The following is a 21,812-nucleotide window of genomic DNA, read 5'->3' on the forward strand; positions in this document are numbered from 1 at the left end:
TAAAGAAGGAGTGAAGGGTATTCCTTGGAGCAGGTATAGCCACAGGATGGGATCAAGCTATGTCCTTGGGAGAATCAGTTCAGTTTGGTTCAGTTGCTAAGTTGTGTCCAACTCTTTGCGACCCATGGACTGTAGCACACCAGACTTCCCTGTCCTTCACCATCTCCTGGAGTTTGCTCAAACTCATGTCCACTGAGTCGGTGATGCCAGCCAACCATCTCATCCTCTGTTGTCTCCTTCTCCTCCTGCCTTCAATCTTTCCCAGCATCAGGGTCGTTTCTAATGAGTCAGTTCTTTGCATCAGGTGGCCAAAGTATTGGAGCTTCAGCTTCAGCATTAGTCCTTCCACTGAATATTCAGGACTAATTTCCTTTAGGATTGCCTGGCTTGATCTCCTTGCAGTCCAAGGGACTCTCAAGAGTCTTCTCCAACACCACAGTTCAAAAGCATCAATTCTTTGGCATTCAGCTTTCTTTATGGTCCAACTCTCACATCCATACATGACTACTGGAAAAACCATAAATGGAGGGTCACAATTGGGAAATTGTAGGTCCCAGGGCTGAGCAAAATCAAACCAAATCAAGGCTTTGTAAGCAAAGGAGCAGACTATGATGGACAGCCCAGACCCAGCTGGGGACTCCAGGCCTGCCCTGGGCATCTCTGTACAGGCACACCACAGAGAGATTGTAGGTATGATTCCAGGTCACTGAAATAAAACAAATATTGAAATAAAGTGAGTCACACTAATTTTATGGTTTCCCAGTGTATATCAAAGTTACGTTTGAACTGAATTGTAGTTTATTAAGTGTGCAACAGCATGATGTCTATAAAAAGTACATAATTAAAAAATACTTTATTGCTGAAGACAGCTAGTTATCATCTGAGCATTCAGGGAGTTGTTGTAGTCAGATTAAAGATCACTGATCATAGACCATGCTAACAAATATAATGAAAAAGTTTGAAATATTGTTAACACCACTAAAATGTAACACAGATGTGAAATGAACGAATGCTCCTGGAAAAACTGAAAGACTTGCTCAATGCAGGGTTGCCACAAACATTCAATTTGTTAAAAAAAAAAAAAAAAAAAAAAAAGGCAGTATCTGGGAAGCGCAATTAAGTGGAGCACTGTAGAACGAGGTCTGCCTTCGTAGACAGTGGTGGTACTGGGTTAGGTCAAAGTGGAATTATGAGCTAGATTCTCTTAGTGGCTGTAGTGATGAAAATCTTTTTCATCAAGATTTTCCTGAAGCTTTCTCATGTTCCTGCAAGCGGAAATGCCTGACTATTCTCTGGTCTCTTTCTGATGACGCTCATGTGTTTCCTGGACAAACCTTCCCACTCTGCATAAATGGCTGCCTAGTTTCCACTGAAGTCTCATGTCCCATTTGTAAGGGTTTTTGAACTGACTGGAGTGTTTGCTGATGAAAGTTTCTCAAAACTGCTTTGTTATGTTTTCATGTAGACCACAGGATGGAGTCTTTTGTGAGGTGGCTCTGAGCTGCCTCTGACGTCTTAAACTATCCAAATATTGGTTTCGGTCAGAATTGCCACTTTGCTGTCCTTTAAAGTCCATCAAAACTGTAGAGGTTGTTTTTTCCACAGTCTTCACAAGGCAAATTGTGTACTGCTGCAATTTTGTTTGTTTGATTTGTTTTTAGCATTAAAAAAAATGGATACTGTTGAATGTTGACAAGGGTAGAAAGAAGGGGCTCGTTTCAGAGACTCGTGGCACAGTGAATTCCCTGGCAGTCCAGTATCTAGGACACCATGCTTCCACTGCAGGGGGGCACAGGTTTGACCCCTTGTCAGGGAACTAAGATCCCAAAAGCCACACAGTGTGGCAAAAAAAAAATTGTGTCATAAATGGAAAATGTACAGCCACTTAGGAGGCAATCCATTAAGTATATTTTTGTAGGAAAAGGGTGAGCATAAGTATTAAGGACAATGAATTTTACAGATTGAACACTCCTGTGTAGCCACCTCCAGATCAAGAAACTCCTATAACCTCCCTCTTTCTCTCTTCCAGTCCCTTCTCCCAAAGGCTCCCCTGAGTTCCAGCACCATGGATTAGTTTTGTTCATCTTTGAACCTCTCTTTAATGGAATCATGCAGGAGGTTCTCTTTTGTGCCCGGTTTCTTCTTATTTTTTATTTTGATTTTTTTTTTGATCATGGTAAAATATACATAATATAAAATTTATCATTTCAAGTGTTTCAATAGCAATATGTATCCTCCTGTTGTGTAACCATCACCACCCTCCACCCCTAGAATGTTTTCATCATCCTAAGCAGAAGCACTGTACCCCTTAAATGACATGTATATAGTTTATTTATTGGCTATGCTGGGTCTTTGTCGTCGCGCGTGGGCTCTCTCTAGCTGCGGTGCTTGGGTTTCTCATTGCCATGGCTTCTCTCATTTCAGAGCATGGGCTCTAAGGCACGTGGGCGTCAGTAGTTGCTGCTCTCAGAGTCTAAGCATGGGCTCTGGGCTCAGTAGCTGTGGCACACAGGCTTAGTTGCTCCATGACACGTGTGATCTTCCCAGATCAGGGATTGAACCGGTGTCCCCTGCATTGCAAGGTGGAGTCACACTCTCTGGACCACCAGGGAAGCCCAGGATTAGTTACTCTGAAAACGTGAAATCACGGGGCAATGAAACCATGTGATACTATAATGACAGACACATGTCATCATACGTTTGTCTAAACCCATAGAATGTACGACACCAAGGAACCCTCATTTTTATTAGGGGCTTTGGGTGATGGTTATGTATTAGTATAGGGTCAGCAGTTGTGACTAATGTCCCACTCTGGTGGGGGATGTTGATAATGCAGAAGTCAGGGGGTACATGGGAAATTTCTGTACCTTCCTCTCAGTATTGCTATGAACCTAAAACTGCTCTAATAATAATGATAATAATAAAAGTGAAATCAGTCAGCTTAGGGATGCAGGGTTTTTAAAAATTGTTTTGTTTTTGGCTGTTCTAGTTCTTTGTTGCTGCCTGGGCTTCTCTTTAGTTGGAACTAAAGGGCTACGGTCTAGTTGCCGTGTGCAGGCTTCTCATTTCAGTGGCTTCTCTTGTTGCGAAGCACGGGCTCGAGGTGCTCGGGCTTCAGTAGTTGCTGCTCCCGGGCTCTAGAGCACAGGCTCAATAGTTGTGGTGCACAGGCTTAGTTGCTCTGTAGCATATGGAATCTTCCTGACCTAGGGATCAAACCCACATCTCCTGCATTGGCAGGCGGATTCTCTAGCGCTAAGCCACCAGGGAAGCCCGGGATGCAGGTTTTACGGGTGATTTTATTTTTCATCTTTAGAGAGTCCATCTTCTTTAGCAATAAGTACACACATGTGTGAAACCATGGTGATCTGGGGACATCCGAGTCTTTTATTCATGATGACAAAGCACTTTTTGTTTGCTTTGCAATCCTAGCTTACTTTCGTTTATACTGTGTAGCCATATGAATCTCTCACTCAAACTTCCAGGGCCTTTTGGGGAAAAATGAGAAGCTAATGGGGCTTCCCTGGTAGCTCAGCTGGTAAAGAATCTGCCTGCAATGCAGGACACCCAGGTTCGAGCCCTGGGTTGGGAAGATTCCCTGAAGAAAGGGATAGGCTACCCACTCCAGTATTCTTGGGCTTCCCTGGTGGCTCAGCTGGTAAAGAATCCACCTGCAATGCGGAAGAAGCTAATGAGAGCTTTCTGTACAGTGAGTGGGGAGCAGAGGGGCCTGACTGTTTAAATTATTTACCCTGGAGATATTCAACATCTACAACCTCACATTAGAACCTTCTGCTCAATGGGCAGATCTCCCTGCCTACCCCTCCCTCACCAGCATGAATCACGAGGAGGCCCAGAACTACTTTAGCTGGGGGAGGGGGCGCTGGTGTGGTCCTGGAATATCCCAGGAGAGGTCACCAACTCAGTGCATCCTGCTTCAGCTCCAGCACTTCCAGCTGACATCCATCCTGGGGTCCAAGGTGGAAGTTCTGAAGCAGTCGGAGAGTCTGAGGTAAGACGCTGGGCCTTGCTCCCCATGGGGCTCCCTTTTCCAATGGCCACTGGGTGCACCAGATTGTATTGAAAGAATCCAGTTAGGGTAACCCCCTTACATCAGAAAAAGGCCATTTTGGATTGAAGTTCAAAGAGGATTCCATCTTTGTTTTGACCTTGTAAACACCCAGACCATTGATGACGACCATTGGGGGTTGTTGTGATGTGGGAGCCTTGAGGGGCTCCAAAGAGCTTCAGATGGCCTTCCCTTATCTGGAGGAAGGAACTCTCGCCCCATATTTTCCTGGATGTCACTCTCAGCATGTCCAGATTTTATGTCTGCCCAGCACCCTCTGGGCTTCATCTTTAAGAACATTCTGGAAGACACTGGGCACACATTGAGGCCTGCCCTTCTCCTCCTCCTCCCTGCTGAGATGGGGGTTTTCCCTGGAGACCCATAGCTTCTTTCTCCCTCCCCAAGCCAAGCTCCCCTTGGTGACCCAGCCAAGCCTGGAATTCTCCCTTGGCGTGTTTCCCAGGGACTCCTGAAGTGGCTTCCGGGCCACAAAGCTCAGTCCAGCCGCCAGTCTGAAGACAAGCCCATCTCCGCAGATTCCTCTTCCTTTTTAATTGCAAATTCATTTGTTAAAAAAATAATAATAAAGCCTTTGTGCAGGGATACAGGGATGGGGGAGCTGTCAGGGGCAAACGGATCCCCACTGAAAAGCTTAGGGGGGTCCTCTTCGAGGGGCCAGTCAGGGCTATTGTCCCTGGGGAGTCTCATCAGAAATGCTAAGTCAGTGCGCAGGGCTGTCAGCTCCTGGAGAGACCAGACTGACACTAGTTATTCCAGAAGGGTCGGGAGCCATTAGCATTTCTCTTGAGGCCTGAGGCCCTGGGGGCTGCCACGGTGGGTGGGGGAGGGGGCGGGGGCAGACTCCACGTGGAGCTGGAGAGGGGGCAGTGACCTCCCCCGGGGAAGTTCAGTAGGGACTCTTGTGTCCCCCGAGGTTCTGCTTGCTGGCTGCCCGGTGGGGTTTGGGGCTTTGCCAGTTTCCCCTTCATCACGGGGCACCTCCCTCTTCAAAGCTCCCCACACAAAGAGCAGTACTCCCCAAGCCCTCACCCCCAACTCTATCCTCTCCCTCACCAGGCTATACCAGACACAGGCTCCTGGTCTGTGTCAGGTGAGGGGTGACGGGAAGGGCACTGGGCTGAATTCTGGACCCAGCTCCTCCCAGACTTGCTGCGTGATCCTCTCCAGTCGCTCTCCCTCTCTGGGCCTCGTTTCCTCCTCCTACAGTGCTGGAGCCTAAGTCACTTCTGCCATGGTCCGTGTGCGGGTTGGAAAAAAATTTCCAGACACCAGGCAGAATGAGAGGAGAATCAAGTTTGGTAGAGTGGGAGACCTTGATAGAACAGCAGGCTGGCTCAAGGGAGAGCCGAACCCTTTTGCAGGCGAGCAGCCACTTTTTTAGAGCCTCAAGACAGAGAAAATTCCTACTGGAAGGGTGGCGTTATGTCATTGGTTGGGATGCTATAGGGTGGGTAATTGGGTGGGTATTTTACTTAATAGGGGGTCAAGGTTAGATCTGGAGGCTCATGGCAACAGTTGCTATGGGGTTTGGTCAGTTCCAGAGATTTTTATGCTGTGACCTTGGTGCAGGGCTCCGCAACTTCCAGCTCAGGGTGTCTGAGACCTGTGACCTCCAGAGCCATCCTGCCTGGGTTCGGATCCCAGCTGTGGCCCTGAACAAGTCACCTTACTGCTCAGACCCTCAGGTTCCTTCCTATATAACGTGAATGGGCTGGGAAAATAAGTTTTGCAAGGCAGGACGCCCTGGGAAGTTCAGCTTTTTCTTTTTTTTCAAGCTGGGTTCACCCATTTTATTCAGGTGGTGACAAGGCTGAGAGTAGCTTCAAGCATAGACTTGGCTGTCTTTTGTGTGGTTTCGCTGAGACCTGGCTGGAGAGCTGAGCTGAGTTAGGAAGCCAGGCCATTTGGGCGGGGTGTGGGGATAGCTGGGTGCTTCCTAGGGACTGACCTATGGGAGGGGCCCACGCTGGAGGGGCACGGTTGCGTAGCAGAGAAGAGGTGCCCTGGGGCCTTAGATGGGCCGGTGCCCCCTGACGGCCACCCCCGCGCAGCGCTGTCCTGGGCCGGGAGCCCCTGCGCCTTGTCCTGCAAGCGGGGCGCGTGGTCCGCCTGTGCCCCCGCCGAGCCGAGCCACGCTGGGCCCTGAACGTGAAGCGGGCGGTGCTGAGCCTCCTGCAGAGTCATCCAGGTGTCCGCGACCCCCACACCGTGGAGGAGGTGAGTTCTGAGTCTCGAGAGGCGGGTGGGTGATGGAGTGACGGGGAGCAGGGCGCTGACTGGGTCCCGCTCGCCCAGGTGGACATCCTGGGCAGGTGTCCCACCACGTACCAGCAACTCGGAAGCAGGCTGCACAAAACCAAGGCCCTGGGGCAGTGCTCCCTGCGCCGGGTGCGCGCCTCCCTGCGCTCGCAGGCCCTGCCCGCTGCGGAGGAGGTGAGAGCGGGGCTCGCCCCCACCCTGTCCTTCCTTCTTGGCCCACTCCCTGTTCTCTTCTCCTCCTTTCCAGGCTCTGTCCTTTCCCTCCCCGACTTCCTCATCTCTCATCCTCCTCTTCCCCCACTGCCTAACGCCTCCCCCCACCCCCCAACTTCCCTGTCCCTCCTCTTACCATCTCCTTCTCTCTTCCCCTCTCCTTCTCTCTCCCCCTCTCCTTCTCTCTCGCCAATGAAGGTGTTGTGTAAACAGTTCAGTTCAGTCGCTCAGTCGTGTCCAACTCTTTGCGACCCCATGGACTGTAGCACACCAGGCCTCCCTGTCCATTACCAACTCTAGAGCTTGCTCAAACTCATGTCCACTGAGTCGGTGATGCCACCCAACAATCTCGTCCTCTGTTGTCCCCTTCTCCTCCTGCCCTCAATCTTTCCCAGCATCAGGGTCTTTTCAAATGAGTCAGCTCTTCGCATCAGGTGGCCAAAGTATTGGGAGTTTCAGCTTCAGCATCAGTCCTTCCAATGAACAGTCAGGACTGATTTCCTTTAGAATGGACTGGTTGGATCTCCTTGCAGTCCAAGGGACTCTCAAGAGTCTTCTCCAACACCACAGTGTAAACAGTAGGCATCTATATAAGGATAGGAGGTGATCACTATTAACATGACTAATACAGAGTCTCAGCATCTAGAAGCGGCTGCAGGACTGCAGATGCCGGCTTTCTTCATTTTCCAATTGAGGCTTTATCCTTCCTCCCCTTGGGGTGACTTCTGACTGCTCTTTCTTGCCTCCCTTGGTCTCCCACCTCTGTCTATGGGGAGAGGGATCCTGAAGCTCCAAGGTAGTCCCCAGTGGGCTTCCCCCAGCCTTGGCTGTTGCTACCAATTTGGGGGTTCCTGGGGGTTCCCTCACTCCCATGGCCTGAGCCTCCGCCTCTTCCCCACATGGTCCAGCAGTCTGGCCTGGCCTCCCGTCTGACCTGCGTCCAGAGTTTGCAGGCCGGCGTGCTGCGGGAGGCCTCCTGCACACAGCTGGACACCGCGGGGCCCCTCTCCAGGGAGGCAAGTACTGCACCGATGTCAACCTTTTCCTCGCTCTCTCTGCTGCAGGAGGTACCCCTGGACCCAGCTGTCACAGGTGATGGGGGTAGGGGTGGGCTGGGGTAGCCCCTGGACCCTTAGGTGAGCCTCCCAGTCTCCTCTGACCAGAGGGGCTCCAGCAAGCAGAGGCTCCACTGCTGTGTCCCTGTCTGGACACCCTTGAACACCTTCTGAAAGTGGCCATTGTCAGGGTCGGCCTCTTTTTCTGGAAGTTTCTGTCGGCGCACATGGCTCTCAGGCTTGGTCTTGGCTTCCTCTCTGGGTCGTTCTCAGTGGAGATGGCATCTTCTGGTTCCCAACTTTAGTGGGAGAATCTACCTTACACCTGATGACCCTTCGACCTGACCATTTTGGGAGCGAGCTGACTCAGGTTTCCTGATTTTTTGGAAAGTTCCTGCCAACATAGAGCATCCCCTGGAGCATGGTTCCCTTCTATGATTTTTGTACAGAAAGAAACAAAGCAAGGCATGCATCTAAGGGAAAGAGAGATATATATTTTTCCACGGTGAAAAAAATGGCTGTCTCCCTGAATCAGGAAATAAGGGTGGTTAATTCTTACTGCTGACAGTTTGGAAGGATTTACTGTGGGCCAGTATCTGTGCTGAGTGCTTTATGTGGATTATTTAATTTAATTCTCATCATGACCCCATTAGGAAGTTACTGTTGTTTGTAGTTATATTTTTTTCACTGAAGGAAGCTGTGTCCAAGAAGTAAAACTGACGTGTCTGAAGTCACAGAGCTAATGAGAGGCAGAGCTGGGACTTGGACCCGTGGGGTCTTTTCCACAGCCCTGGTGGATAATCAGGTTTGTCTCAGAGAACAGACTTGCTGCCTGCACCACCCCAGGGAGAACCCAGCAGATGGGGACTGAAGCCCTGGGTCTTCCCAGCATTCCGTTTGGTTCCATGGAGCACAGGCTGAGATCCTAGGCTGACCTGCCCCCCGAGGCTCCCTCAAACACAGACACTGGCCATGACTGGGGCATCTAGTTTCAGGACCTGCCTGTTGGTTGACCATTGAGTTGAATGAGCTTTTCATCTTTTTTTTTTTTTTTTTAAACAGGTGTAATTGAGATGTAATTCACATACTGTGTAGTTCATGCATTTAAAGTGAATAATTCAGTGGCTTCTAGAGTCAGAGTTGTCCATCCATCATCAGAATCAACTTTATGACATTTTTGTCACTCCAGAAGAAACCTTGCACCCATTGGCCATCACCTCCTGTTCCCCCAGTTCCTGGCAACCACTAATCTACTTTCTACTGCTAGATTTTTCCATTCTGGACAGTTTGTATAAGTAGAATGAGATAGTATGTGACCTTTCATAACTGGCTTCTTTCACTTCCCATAGGTTTATCCTATGGGATGAACCTATCTTCCCATGGTTCATCATGTTGTAGTATGTGTCACAGTTTCATTTCTTTTTCTTGCTGAATACTCTTCCATTCCATGGAGGAAGTTTCCATGTTTCGTCTGGCAATCCCCAGAGGGTTTTGGGGTCACCTTATTGGGCCCATCCCTTACTGATGGGTGCATGGACTGTTTCCCGTCTTTTGCTTCAGCAGGAATGCTGGCATGATTTTCTTGTGTGTGTTCCCCTCCCCTGTTGCCAGAAACATACTGGAGGGAGCCTTGGCAGGGTGTGGGAGTGGCTCCCAGGGGTCCTTCCACTCACTCTGACATTTCCCCCCCATGCGGTCATCCCTGCTAAGAACGTCTCACCTCAGATTCAGACAGTGGAGACTTAACCCCGAGCAGCTTGTTGTACGAGTGGGAGGAGACCCCATCCCAAGCCACGGTGGCCGCAGGGGCTGCATCAGTGAGGAGGCTGTGCCTGGCTCAGGCCACAAGCTTTGAGGTAAGTGGCTTCTCCAGCCCCAGGCCAGGGTCTGCCTGAGGCCCTGGGACACCCTCCTCTTCCTACCAGATCCTTTCAGGTCCACTTGGTAGAATATTCAATATTAGAGATGCTGGGTACTGTTGGGCAGGTTATGCACTGCACAGCTGTGCCTGGCTGTGCAAGCAAAAGGAAGAACTCTAGCAGGTGTGTGTAAACCTTGACCTAGTGCTGACTGGAGAGGAGCCTGGAGGAGGCCGCCTTCTCATCGGCCTGTCTGCGGGCACATGGGCCTTTAGGGCCCCCAGACCAACCTTCTGGACCTGGCCTGTCCTAGAGATCTCTCAGGACACACACACTGTACACGCACACCCCCCCACACACAATCTGGAGGAAAAAACGCAACACCTCCCCCTCCCCGCCACATACCCACCCCACACACACACACACAATCTGGAGGAAGAGATGGCAACACACACACCCCCCCACACATACCCACCCCACCCACATACACAATCTGGAGGAAGAAATGGCAACCCACTCCAGTATTCTTGCCAGGATGATCCCATGGAGAGAAGAATCTGGTGGGCTATAGTCCATGGGGTCACAAAAGAATCAGACATGACTTAGTGACTCAACAACAACGAACACACACAAAGAATATATTGAGGCTTCCCTGGCAGTCCAGCACTTAAGACTCTGCACTTCCACTGCTGAGGACCTGAATTCCATCCCTGATTGGGGACCTAAGATTCCACAAGCTGTATGGTGGCCAAAAAGAGGAATGTATTGAATTTGTATAAAATATGTTGAACATGTAGTCAGTAAATATAGACTATATGTATGTATGTACTGAAGACTCAGATACACACACACTGTACATTTTGCGTGTATGTAACAGAGACACGCTTGCAGCTGGTTCTTCACTGTTTCGGGGGCCGGGAGCCAAGGCTCCAGCTCATTGCTCTCTGGAACCCCTGACCTGGGGGGCTCTGTGGGGGTCAGAGAGGAGTCAGAGAGCAGCCCCAAGGAGAGGGCCCACAGCCCCGCGAGGTGGTGCTCCAAGCCTGAGGCTAGAGGAGGCACCCTGGCCCCCTCGGCAGGGACTCTCACCCTGGCACTCCTGAGCCCCTGGGGCACCCCGTGCACTGTCAGATGTTTAGCTGCCTCCCTGACCTCTACCCACCAGTGTCAGCATCGCCTCCATCCCTGTCACGATAACCCAGTGTCTCCACGTGTTACCCGAGTCCCCTGGGGAGCACGTTCACCCCCACTGAGAACCACTGCTCTGCCTCCTGTGTTCCAACCTGCCTCCTTCCCTCTGGCCCCAGAGCCTCACCCCCAGCCCCCTGACCGGGCATTTCCCCAGCAGAGGCAGCTCAGGGCCAGGCATGTCGTCGGCCTGTCTCCCCTCCTGCAGCCTGGCAGCAGTGGCCCCAGAGGGCGTGGGGCGGCTGTCCTGTCTTTATAGCGCTAACAAGGAAGCAAATTGTTCCCACCAGGGAGGTCCCCTGGGCTGGGGTGAATTGCTGAGGACTTTGTTCCTGAAAATAGCTTCTTGGGGATGCCTGAGTGCACATCAAGCGTGCTTCGCATCCCTCTCCCCGGGAGAGGGCCCACCGGTTACCAGGGGGATGGCCCGTGGGCTTCCGCTGGGAATGCCTCTGCCCCACCCCATTGTTGGTGGGCAGGAGACAAGATGGGTTTTTCAGTTTGGAAACAAAACCAGGGCTTGGGACTCAATAGAGAGCAAATCCAGCCTGACCCTCTGCAGAGAGGCCCCCGGGATTTCGATGTGAGGGGCAGAGGCCTGGGGTGGCCAAGAGCCTGGTGGAGTGAAGGAGAGGATGGGGAGAGAAGGTGGGCGGGTAAGTGCCCCCCGCGTCCCCAGGCTGCCAGGGAGGACGCCTGAGGAGGGCACAGCTCCTGACCACCATTCTGGGGTACTCAGAGCACCCACCTCACAGACATTGACTCAACACTGACTCTGTACAGCCAAGCGTGGATGGTGGTGTGCCAGGCTGGCTTGTACTGACTTGCCAGAGCTGATGGTTAGCCTCTGGACATCCTGCAGGTTGGTTGCTAAGCAGACATCACCAAAGATGAAGTTATACTCTAATGAGAACCTGCTGTATAGCACAGGGAGCTTTATCGGTCCTCTGTGGTGACCTAGACAGGTGTTGGAGCTCACTCGCTTCAGTTGTGTCTGACTGCGACCCCCATGAACGTAGCCCGCCAGGCTCCTCTGTCCATGGGGATTCTACAGGCAAGAATCCTGGAGGGGACTGCCATGCCCTCCTCTAGGGGAATCTTCCCAACCCAGGGATTGAACCCAGGTCTCCTGCGTTGCAGGTGGATTCTTTACCCTCTGAGCCACCAGGGAAGCAGCAATACTCCAATTAAACAAAAGATTGTTATACCCCTTTACAGTGAAAATCATATTCAAAACGAAGGTAATGAGTACTCAGTATCATCGTCTGCTAGTTATTTCACTACATTTTTATCTTTGCGCTGGTGGTCACTGGCATCCATTGTGGGTTAGAAACAAGCCACGATGGCTTGCTTCTCTACAGTGACTGCACGTCTGCATTCAGTGATGGCACCTCGGCTGCTGGTAATGGCCACAGTGGGAGTATTGATACCACGGAAACTGTCAATCGGGGCTTTTTATCTCCCCTCTCCAGGGCCTTGAGTATAGGATGCTGGTTAAGAGCGTGGGTTCAAGTCTCAGCTCTGCCACTTAGTAGCCCTGTGGCCGCTGTCACCTGACTTAAGTGCTCTGTTAAGTGAGGAGAGTCATGGCCCCTCGTACAGTCAAGGTCAAATGAAGTGGTGCCTGTAACGTGCCTAGAGCAGCGCCTGGCCCTCAGTGGAGGCTCCACGCAAAGCAACCATTGTTATTGTTATTACTGCTATGCATCGATGTTGCTGAGGAGGGCATGGCAACACACTCCAGCATTCTTGCCTGGAGAATCCCATGGACAGAGAAGCCTGGCAGGCTACAGTCCATAGAGTCACAAAGAGTCGGACACGACTGAAGTGACCACACCCACACCCACACACACACCCACACACCCACACCGGCTCCGCCAGCAAAAGTCACACAATCGGGATGCTGCCTACCCTGGGGGCAGACACTCTGGTGGGAGAGTTGGCGCATGAGGCCTGTTTCCTGTTTGAGTCTGGCTGAAGTCAAGCTGTGTGCACAGAACTCAGTCCCAGCCACTGAGAGCAGAGGAGGCCTGAGTGATGCAAGCCCATCCCTGCAGCCGTGGACCCCCGGCTGGGTGGGGTGAGGACTCACTCTTGACCAAACCCAACAGGAAGCCAGGAACCTCATCACTCTTTCTATGGCTTTGGGTTTGGGCTGAGGCAACAAATCTGAGACTGAGGGGGCATGGGGGAGGGAAGGCAGGATGTGGGGCCAGCATCCCAAACCCACTATCTCCTGAAACTCCTGAGAGGTGTGGGCTCTGAATAGAGTCCTTTATTTCCTCGAGTGTTTGGAGACTTGGTGACTGTGCTGGTCAGACCTATAGACAAGGGGCGAAAGCTGCAAACCCCTGCCGATTAGCCATCACTGTTGATAATTCTGAAAAACGTTCACATATTTTCTTTAGTTGGAAATATCAGACACTTTGTGAAATATGGGAGGACTCATTACAATAATTACAATCATCGTAACATGTTGTTTGGTTGCTCAGTTGTGTCTGACTCCTTTGCGACCCTGTTGACTGTAGACTGTCAGGCATCTCTGTCCATGGGATTTCCCAGGCAGAAATACTGGAGTGAGTTGTCATATTCTTCTCCAGGGGATCTTCTTGGCCCAGCGATCAAAACCGCGTCTCTTGCAAGTCTCCTGCATTGCAGGTAGATTCTTTCCCACTCAGTCACTGGGCTTTTATTAGAGCATAAAGTCCACAAATATACACGCCATCTCTCCTTTTTTACCCCCATGTCCCTGGCCCATGTAGGTGCCCAATAGCTTGTTAAACTAAAAAATAAAAATGGGCCAACCTGTGTGCCGGGAGCTTAGGATTCAGTGGAAAGGAACCCATATGAGTAGCCTCATCTCTTTGGGTCTGTGAAGCTGTGGGAGATACTGGAGTTCCCATGTTCTTTGGAGCCATGTTGATGGCTCAGCTGATAAAGAATCTGCCTGCAATGCAGGAGACATGGGTTCGATCCCTGTGTTGGGAAGATCCCCTGGAGAAGGGAATGGCGACCACTCCAGTATTCTCACCCAGAGAGTCGAGTGGACAGAGGAGCCTGGGGGGCTACAGTCCATGGTGTTGCAAAGAGTCGGACACAACTGAGCGACTAAGCATATCTGGAGACAGGGGGATGGATGAGGTGACCTTTGGGGTTCGAGTCTCTCACGCTGCCCCCTCTGATTTCCAGGCCACAGAACTGTTCCTGACGCTGGTGTCTGAGCTCCGAGGCCTCTCTGCGGATGAGCTCATGGAACTCTGGGGACTTTCTTTTAAATGCCGAGACAACTGGTAAGGGGCTGGGCCAGGAGTTGGCTGGGGGGTCCTGGTGGGGCTGGATAATCTTGCTGCTGTCCTAGGTCACCCTCGAGAGATGATAGTGACATTTCAGCTCATCCCTGTGATATGTTATCTCATTCCTGACTTGTCCTTCTGTCTGGGGACATCTGCCAAGAAGACGATTAATCGGGGAGCTTGGAGGTTCCCACGGGGGCTGGAGACTGGAGGCTGTGGAGACTGGAGGCTGCGGGGCCTGGCTGGGATAAAGACAGGCATTGTTCCCTCCCCACACAGGGTGCCTCTGGCAGGGAGCCGGAATTAGCATTCCAATGCGCCTTGGGTTCCCTTCTGCTGGGAGTGGGGGTTGCTGAGCAGGGCTGGGATCCACCCCCACACCCTGCTGATGTGGGGCCAGCAAGGGGTATAGAGAGGCCCCAAGGGTGGAGGGGAAGTTCTGAGTCCTGCCTCCAGGGGCAGAGGACTGTAGAGGGTTGAGGGGGAAACCTGTAGCTCCCTTCCCAAGTTCAGCTGTTCACTAGGCCCACAAGATCCAGATTTCAGGTGTGTGAGCTTTTCAAAGGCTCTCAGATCTTGAGACCTGAAAAATATTTTATTGACTCAGAAATAAGAAAGAAACCCCCCCAACCCGCTGCCGCCCACCATATCAACATTGTTGTTTAGTTGCTAAGTTGTGTCTGATTCTTTGAGACCCCATCTTAGCCCACCAGGCTTCTCTGTCCATGGGATTTCCCAGGCAAGAATGCTGGAGTGGGTTGCCGTTTCTTTGTCCAGGAGGTCTTCCCGACCCAGGGGTTGAACTTTTATCTTCTGCATTACAGGCGGATTCTTAACCACTGAACCACCAGTATGTTAATCATTCAGTCATGTCTGACTCTTTGTGACTCCATGGATGGTAGCCCATCAGGCTCCTCTGTCCATGGGGATTCTTTTTTTTTTTATTTTATTTTTTTTTACTTTACAGTATTGTATTGGTTTTGCCATACATCAACATGCATCCGCCACGGTGTACACGTGTTCCCCATCCTGAGCCCCCCTCCCACCTCCCTCCCCATACCATCCCTCTGGGTCATCCCAGTGCACCAGCCCCAAGCTCCTGTATCCTGCATCAAACCTGGACTGGCAATTCGTTTCTTATATGATATTATACATGTTTTAATGCCATTCTCCCAAATCATCTGCCCCCCTCTCCCACAGAGTCCAAAAGACTGTTCTATTCATCTGTGTCTCTTTTGCTGTCTCACATACAGGGTTGTCGTTACCATCTTTCTAAATTCCATATATATGCGTTAGTATACTGTATTGGTGTTTTCTTTCTGACTTACTTCACTCTGTATAATAGGCTCCAGTTTCATCCAACTGATTCAAACTATTAGAACTGATTCAAATGTATTCTTTTTAATGGCTGAGTAATTGTGTATATGTACCACAGCTTTCTTATCCATTCATCTGCCATGGGGATTCTGCAGGCAAAAATACGGGAGTGGGTAGCCATTCCCTTCTTCAGTGGATCTTCTAAACCCAGGGATCAAACTCAGGTCTCCTGCACTGCAGGCAGATTCTTCAGACAGTCTGAGCCACCAGGGCAGCCCGTGAATCAACATTATCACATGTCTATTTGAAGGACTACAAACTTAATAGCTAATAACGCACAGATACCTTCCAAGCCTTTTATCTGTGTTCACGCATTTAATCCTGACAATGACCCCATGAGGTAGGTGGTTTTATTCCTATGCAACAGTTGTAAAAGGAAACCAAGGCACAGAGCAGTTAGGAAACTTGCCCAAAGTCACACAGCAGAGTTTAGATTTGAACCCAGGTGGTCTGTGCTTCTCCATCAAATTCTTAGGGTCTTAAATATAAATGATACTTGGGCACATTTTAGCTGTCTTTGCTGTAGGGAGGGGCCTCTGAGTCTCCATGTGGAGTTCCCTATTCCCCTGGTGACTCACCCTACTTGTCACTTGGGATATTCCCACAAGTCCCTGTGTCTCGCTTGTCTACCTAGATGTTAGGAGTCAGGGAGGTGGGGGAATCATCCCCAAATCTAGAAGTTTCCAAGACGACTGATACTCCTGAGAGATTTCTCTTGCCCTCACCTCCTCCTCCATTTCTGCCCAGAGCCTGGTTTTCCTGGGCCCAAATCTATAAGGTAAAGAGAGGAAATACAAGGGCGAGAGATGGGAAGGGCAGGTGGGATATCTCCAGAGGAAGAGACTTGTGTTCTTGAGGCCTCATGATCATCTTGGAGCTGGCCCAGTCATGAGCATTCCCATTTTATAAATAAATAAATTGAGGCCAGAGACTGTTTATAGGCAGATGGTGTGTGCGAGTCAAGGGTGGGTGGGATGCCTGGCCCTCTGTGGCTGTGGATGTCACTCATCAGGGTTGATAAGGTGGGGGGCCCACTCTGCTCCACCCTGTGTACCCTGCTGCCTGTGTGACCCATCCCTGGGAGCCTCCCATTTCTACTGTAATTGAGGCACCCATTCAGCCATCAATTCCCCATTTAGACTCATCACTGTGCAAAGGTTCAAAACCTTTCCTGAACATACCAACCTTTCTGTAATTTCAAAAAAAGAAAAAGGAAAGATTGTAATGTTGGGCTGAGAGCATTAGAGGTTTACTGAGGGGCTTCTGTTTAATGCGGGGCCACCTGCCAGTTGTTGACTCCTGTTCTACGCAAGGGATTCTTATCCTATGAGGTGAGTGTGGTTGGTTTGGGGAGAGCAGTGGGCAGGGACTCACATCGCCCCAAACTGCTGTGTCTCCAGAGTGGGCTGAATTGCCAGGGTTTAGACTGGGTTTCCTTGGCAGGTCAGAGGGTAAAGAATCTACCTGCAATGCAGGAGATTCGGGTTCAATCCTTGGGTTGTGAAGATCCCTTGGAGAAGGTGATTGGCAACCCACTCCAGTGTTCTTGCCTGGAGAATGCCATGGACAGAGGAGCCTGGTGGGCTACCGTCTGTGGGGTTGTACAGAGTCAGATACAACTGACCGACTAACTTTCAGACAGGGCTGCTGGTGTCTCCGGGGCCCTAAGAGCACAGAATCCCCACCAGGCTGCCTGGGTCTGGCTCAGCCCCTTTCTGGGTGTGTGAGCATGGACACGTCCCTGCCTTACCTCTCTGAGCCTCTGATTGCTCCCAGATGACCGGAGGCTACATGAGGGAGGCATCCTGGAGGACACTTGGGCGTGTAGGCCGCCATCGTGACGTTCCCTGGGCCTCTCTCCATGTCAGGCAGCCGCTGGTGGATGCCCTGCCCTCCTGTGGCACCGAGGCCTGCGTGGGCCTCATGGCAGAGCTCATCATGTCCGGGGAGGTGGAGGCAGACGAGACAGAGGCGTGGCTCTGGTCGCTGGCCTTCGTCCCGGAGCCCACAGATGCTATGGTCCGTGTGCTGCTGGTGAGCCCTGTGCCCTGCCCCCACCCATGTGGCCCCGCCCCTGCTCTGCTGCTGATTGGACGCAGCAGGGAGAGACGGGGGACCTGCTGTCCTCCAGAGTTTGTGCCTCTGCCTGGTGGGGCCAGTGGAGGCAGATCAGAGAAACGGGGTTTGAGTCTCAGCAGTGTCCCAGCCAGCTGCATGATCCTGACCTAATCTGAGCCCGTTTTTCTGGTCTGTAAGATGGAGATCGAACAGTATTTGCCTCTTGGGCTCGTGGTGAGAAATGAGATGCTGAATGTAAAGCACTTCTCTGGATGCCTCGTGGGGAGACCCAGCAGTGTAGAGCTGCTGCTGTTCTTGTAATCAAGCGTATTTAATGAGTCTCAGGATTAAGAAAGCGTGTGACACTAGGCTAGGGATTTTTAACAACCCAAGGAGGTCCTATTTAACCCCCATGATGCCTCTATGATGTAGGTGCTCTTATCCCTCCCATTTTACAGATGAGGAAACTGAGGCCCTAGGAGGCTGGGCAGCTGGCCCAGGTGATGCAGCTGCTATGCCTTTTTCTTGGACCGTGGGGCGTGTCCTCATTCACCTGGGAGCGTGTCCTTAGTCGGGGGGCGTGTCTTCACCCACCAGGGGGCGGGCTCACTTGTCACTCCTCACTCTGCCCTCCCAGATTGACAGGGGGCCAGGATTCAGAGGCCACCAGTGGGGAGTGTTTGGGAGACCCCTGGGCTGGCTGATGCGGGGGAGGGGTCTCCAGCAGGATCTCTCAGTCCCTCATGCTGGTCGGACTCTTGACTAACTGTCCAGGTGGAGCGTGGGGAGCACTCATCTCTGTCCCCCCACCACCCACCCCCCGCCCCCGCCCCGGATGCCTGCGTTTACAGTAGGGCCAGTCCATGCAGGCTGTGTGGTTGGCTCCGTTCAACAGGGAACCAGGCACTGAGTCACAGCCAGGCCAGGACTGGACCCAGGGGGCATTGCTCACAGCCTAACAGGTGACACGGTGGCCACACAGACAGCAGTGCCCTGCAGGGCCCGCGGGGACTCAGCCAGTGCCGGGCGGGGTTGGGTGTCCCCTCTTTCCTTTCTCTCTCTCCTCTGTTTGCTCAGCAGAAGTGCAGAAGTGTGGGGGGTGGGGGCCTTAGGGCGCAGACCCTGGTGCGCGATACCACCCCAACCCCGCGTTAGAACCCAGCCTAGTCCCTTACCAGCACGACCTCAGGCAAGGTGCTTTCTTTGCCTTGGGATGGTGTGGACTGATAGGCGTTCTGATGTGGGCTAAGTGTTACGTACATACTGGTGTCGTGGCTGTGGCCACTTGCCAGGGACACACAGGGAGCAGAGCAGGTGGGTCCCTGGGCTGTTGGAGTCCAGGCTCTTCGCTCGCCTGTCTGTTGCCGTTTCTCATCCTGCTAGCCCAGAGCTTGTGCCTCTCAGGGCTGTATTTGTTCTCTCATCCCATCGCAAGAACGCACTGACCCCCAGTTGTGACAGCTTATTCTGTTTCCAGCCTGGCCAAGTGTCCCCTGTCAGCCTGAAATACTGTTGTCCAACCTGGATGCAAGAAAAGGTCTTCTGGGGCATTAAAAAAATAGTAATTTTATTGGTTGATTTAATTTTGGCTGTGCTGGGCCTTCACTGCCACGTGGGCTTTTCTCTAGGTGCAGTGAGCCTGGCTACTCTAGTTGTGGCGCGTGGCCTCATTGCCGTGGCTGCTCTTGTTGTGGAGCACGGGCTCTAGGGTGCACAGGCTTCAGGAGTCACAGTTCCCAGGCTCTAGAGCACAGGCTCAGTCTTTGTGGTGCTTGGGCTCAGTTGTCCCGTGGCATGTGGAATCTTCCTGGACCAGGGATCGAACCTGGGTCTCCTTGCATCGGCAGGCAAATTCTTTACCCCTGAGCCACCAGGGAAGCCCCCTGGGGTATTTTAAGAAATGCTCCCTGCAGGTCCCCCACGGGCAATTTATTTACACCCTCAGGAGTCCGGGCGGGGGTGCATCTGTATTTTTAGGAAACATCCCGTGGGGAGGCTTGTGAAAGACCCCTTACCAGGCTTCTTGGCTGGGGTGGGGTCCGGTTTCTGTCCCCAGCCTCTGCTGCAGGCCCCGGGGGCCAGCTCCAGCGCCTTCCTGGGCATCTCAGCTCTGGTGCACAACCTGTGTGTGTCTCTGGACGGGCCCTGTGAGCAGCTGTCTGGTGTCGGCTCCCTCGTGAGGATCCTGGGAGATGCCGTGGGTGCCAACTGCACCTTCCGGGAGCCCTCAGACGCTGATCAGGTGAGGACAGCCCACACCTGGGCATGGGCCCTTGAGGGGGTCCCTGCCAAGCAGGCGAGCTGTAGACTGGGCGGGTGGGCTGGGCGCCACCACCGGCCTCAAGGCCCCACCATCATCTTGTTTCAGCTCCTGTTCGTGCTGAAGGCCATTGGCAACGCTGGCCGGGCGGCCACGGCTCTCACCCCCAAGCTGAGCACTTGTGCCTCCCTGGGGAGCTGCCCCCCTGAGATCCGGCTGGGGGCCATCCAGGCCTTCCGGAGGGTTCCCTGCTCTGCGGACGTGAGCGCCTGGGAGTTATTTCACTGGGCTTGGCATTGGGCAGGAGTGGGTCTTGAACCACTGTTAATGCACATCTTCGCTTGCTCATTCATTCATCGCATTTACTGAGCACCTACTATGTGCCGGGCACTGGCGTGAACCAGGTGCCCAGGTCTCTGCTTTCATAGAGCCTGTATCTGGGGTGGGGGGGCATGTATTCATTGAATACCCAAGTAAGCGAGTGATTACAAACACGCCACACATAAACGATCTGTGCTGCAAACCCGCTGGTTCAGGAGTCAGCAAGATCCTTGGTCGACATCCAGCTTGTTGCCTGTTCTTGTAGGTAAAGTGTTGTTGGAACACAGCTCTGCCTGTTCATTGACGTGTGGTCTGGGCTGCTTTCTTGCTATGATTGTGGAATTGAGTAGTTGCAAGAGCAACTGTATGGTCTGCAAAGGCAAAAAAAAATTGACCATCTTTCCTTTTACAAGAAGTTTGCTGACCCTTGGACTAGTGGCTCTTGTCTCATTTAGAGTCAGGGTCCTTCCTGTGATTTGACCACTGACCCACGAGTACCTCTTGGCTTCATTTCCTGCTTCCCTCACCCCCGCTACTCCTGCCCAGCCATGCTGGTCTCCCTGTCGATCATCAAGCCTCCAGGGCTCACTTCTGCCTCAGGACATTTACACACGCTCTTCTCCTTTCCTGGAATGCCTTTCCTTTGTATTTCCCTAGGCTTTACTCCTTTATCTACAGAAGGTTTTTACTTAGAAACCACTTTACTGTGGGGGATCTTCCTTGGCTTCCTTTCACCTGCAACTGACCTTTTCAAGCTCCCCTAGGCATCCGGCTTCCCTATTTTATTTTTCCCTTTTTAGCAGTTATGGGCTTACCAGGTGGTACTAGTGGTAAAGAACCCATCTGCCAGTGTAGGAGATGCAAGACACATGGGTTCAATCTCTGAGTCAGGAAGATCTCCTGGAAGTAGGCATGGCAACCTGCTCTAGTATTCTTGCCTGGAGAATCCCATGGACAGAGGAGCCTGGAGAGGGATACAGTCCATGGGATTGCAAAGAGTCAGACACTACTGAAGTGCCTTAGCATGCAGCAATGTACTGTATATTCTCCTGCTTTACTATCTGTCTCTCTGCACCAGAATGTAAGCTTCAGATGGACAGAGCGGGGTTTGTCTTGCTCACAGCTATTCCCTTGCACCTGGCTGGGCACGTGATAGGTGCTCAGTTAATATTGCTGCATGAGTGGATGGGCGGATGGCTGTGCTGTGAAGGGAACCAGCAGGTGCTAAGGGAGGGAATCTCGAGGTACGGGAAGTGGCTTGCTTAGGAAGGGGGGCAAGGGGAGTATCTGTAGAGGGAATACCTCCTGTGAGTCTGCTGCTATGGTGTTTTCATAGATGTTTCACAGATGATGTTTTTTTGGAATGTAGCCACACCTGCCTATTTATGCATTGTTTGCATGGTGCTCAGTTGCTAAGTCGTGTCTGACTCTGTGACCCCATGGACTGTAGCCCACCAGGCTCCTCTGTCCATGGGATTTCCCAGACAAGAATACTAGAGTGGGTTGCCATTTCCTTGTCCAGGGGATCTTCCTGACCCAGGGATCGAACCTACGTGTCATCTCCTGCACTGGCGGTTTGAGTCTTTACCACTGGCATCGCCTGGGAAGCCCTTACCATTGTTACCTGTAGAAGTTGTTAAGGCTCTGGGCTGGGGCTCTGGGAAGTTAGGTATTAGCAGTGACTGGGCAAACTCCCACATCCCACAGTCGGGCCACAGGTGAGAGTGTCTGGGAGCAGTGGAGACTTTGGGAGAGCCAGGTCGAGGCAGCGGGACTCCTGCTGGAGCCAGGACAGACAAGGGGACATGGCGCTCTTGGGTGGGGGTGGGTGGGCTCTGG

At 52.1% G+C, this 21,812-nt stretch overlaps 2 protein-coding genes and 1 long non-coding RNA gene across 3 annotated transcripts in view; all 3 read left to right on the forward strand.

Moving 5' to 3' along the window:
• Positions 1–3,836: 3,836 nt before the first annotated feature.
• LOC113883388 (microsomal triglyceride transfer protein large subunit-like) lies at positions 3,837–7,144 on the forward strand. The gene is made up of 4 exons (XM_027527058.1): positions 3,837–4,012; positions 6,142–6,307; positions 6,386–6,523; positions 7,133–7,144. The coding sequence occupies exons 1-4, from the start codon at positions 3,837–3,839 to the stop codon at positions 7,142–7,144; spliced, it is 492 nt and encodes a 163-aa protein (XP_027382859.1).
• Positions 7,145–7,480: 336 nt separating this feature from the next.
• LOC113883611 lies at positions 7,481–17,362 on the forward strand. The gene is made up of 3 exons (XR_003508693.1): positions 7,481–9,473; positions 13,854–13,954; positions 17,203–17,362. It is a non-coding gene; the product is annotated as an uncharacterized LOC113883611 (long non-coding RNA).
• Positions 17,363–17,590: 228 nt separating this feature from the next.
• Positions 17,591–21,812, forward strand: part of LOC113883389 — a 140,794-nt gene continuing 136,572 nt past the window's right edge. The window contains exons 1-3 of the mRNA XM_027527059.1: positions 17,591–17,626; positions 19,449–19,634; positions 19,761–19,913. Of these exons, the coding sequence (XP_027382860.1) occupies positions 17,591–17,626; positions 19,449–19,634; positions 19,761–19,913 (375 nt within the window). The remainder of the gene's footprint in view (positions 17,627–19,448; positions 19,635–19,760; positions 19,914–21,812) is intronic.

Source organism: Bos indicus x Bos taurus, chromosome 25, assembly GCF_003369695.1.
Source record: "Bos indicus x Bos taurus breed Angus x Brahman F1 hybrid chromosome 25, Bos_hybrid_MaternalHap_v2.0, whole genome shotgun sequence".
Classification (NCBI taxonomy): Eukaryota; Metazoa; Chordata; class Mammalia; order Artiodactyla; family Bovidae; genus Bos; species Bos indicus x Bos taurus.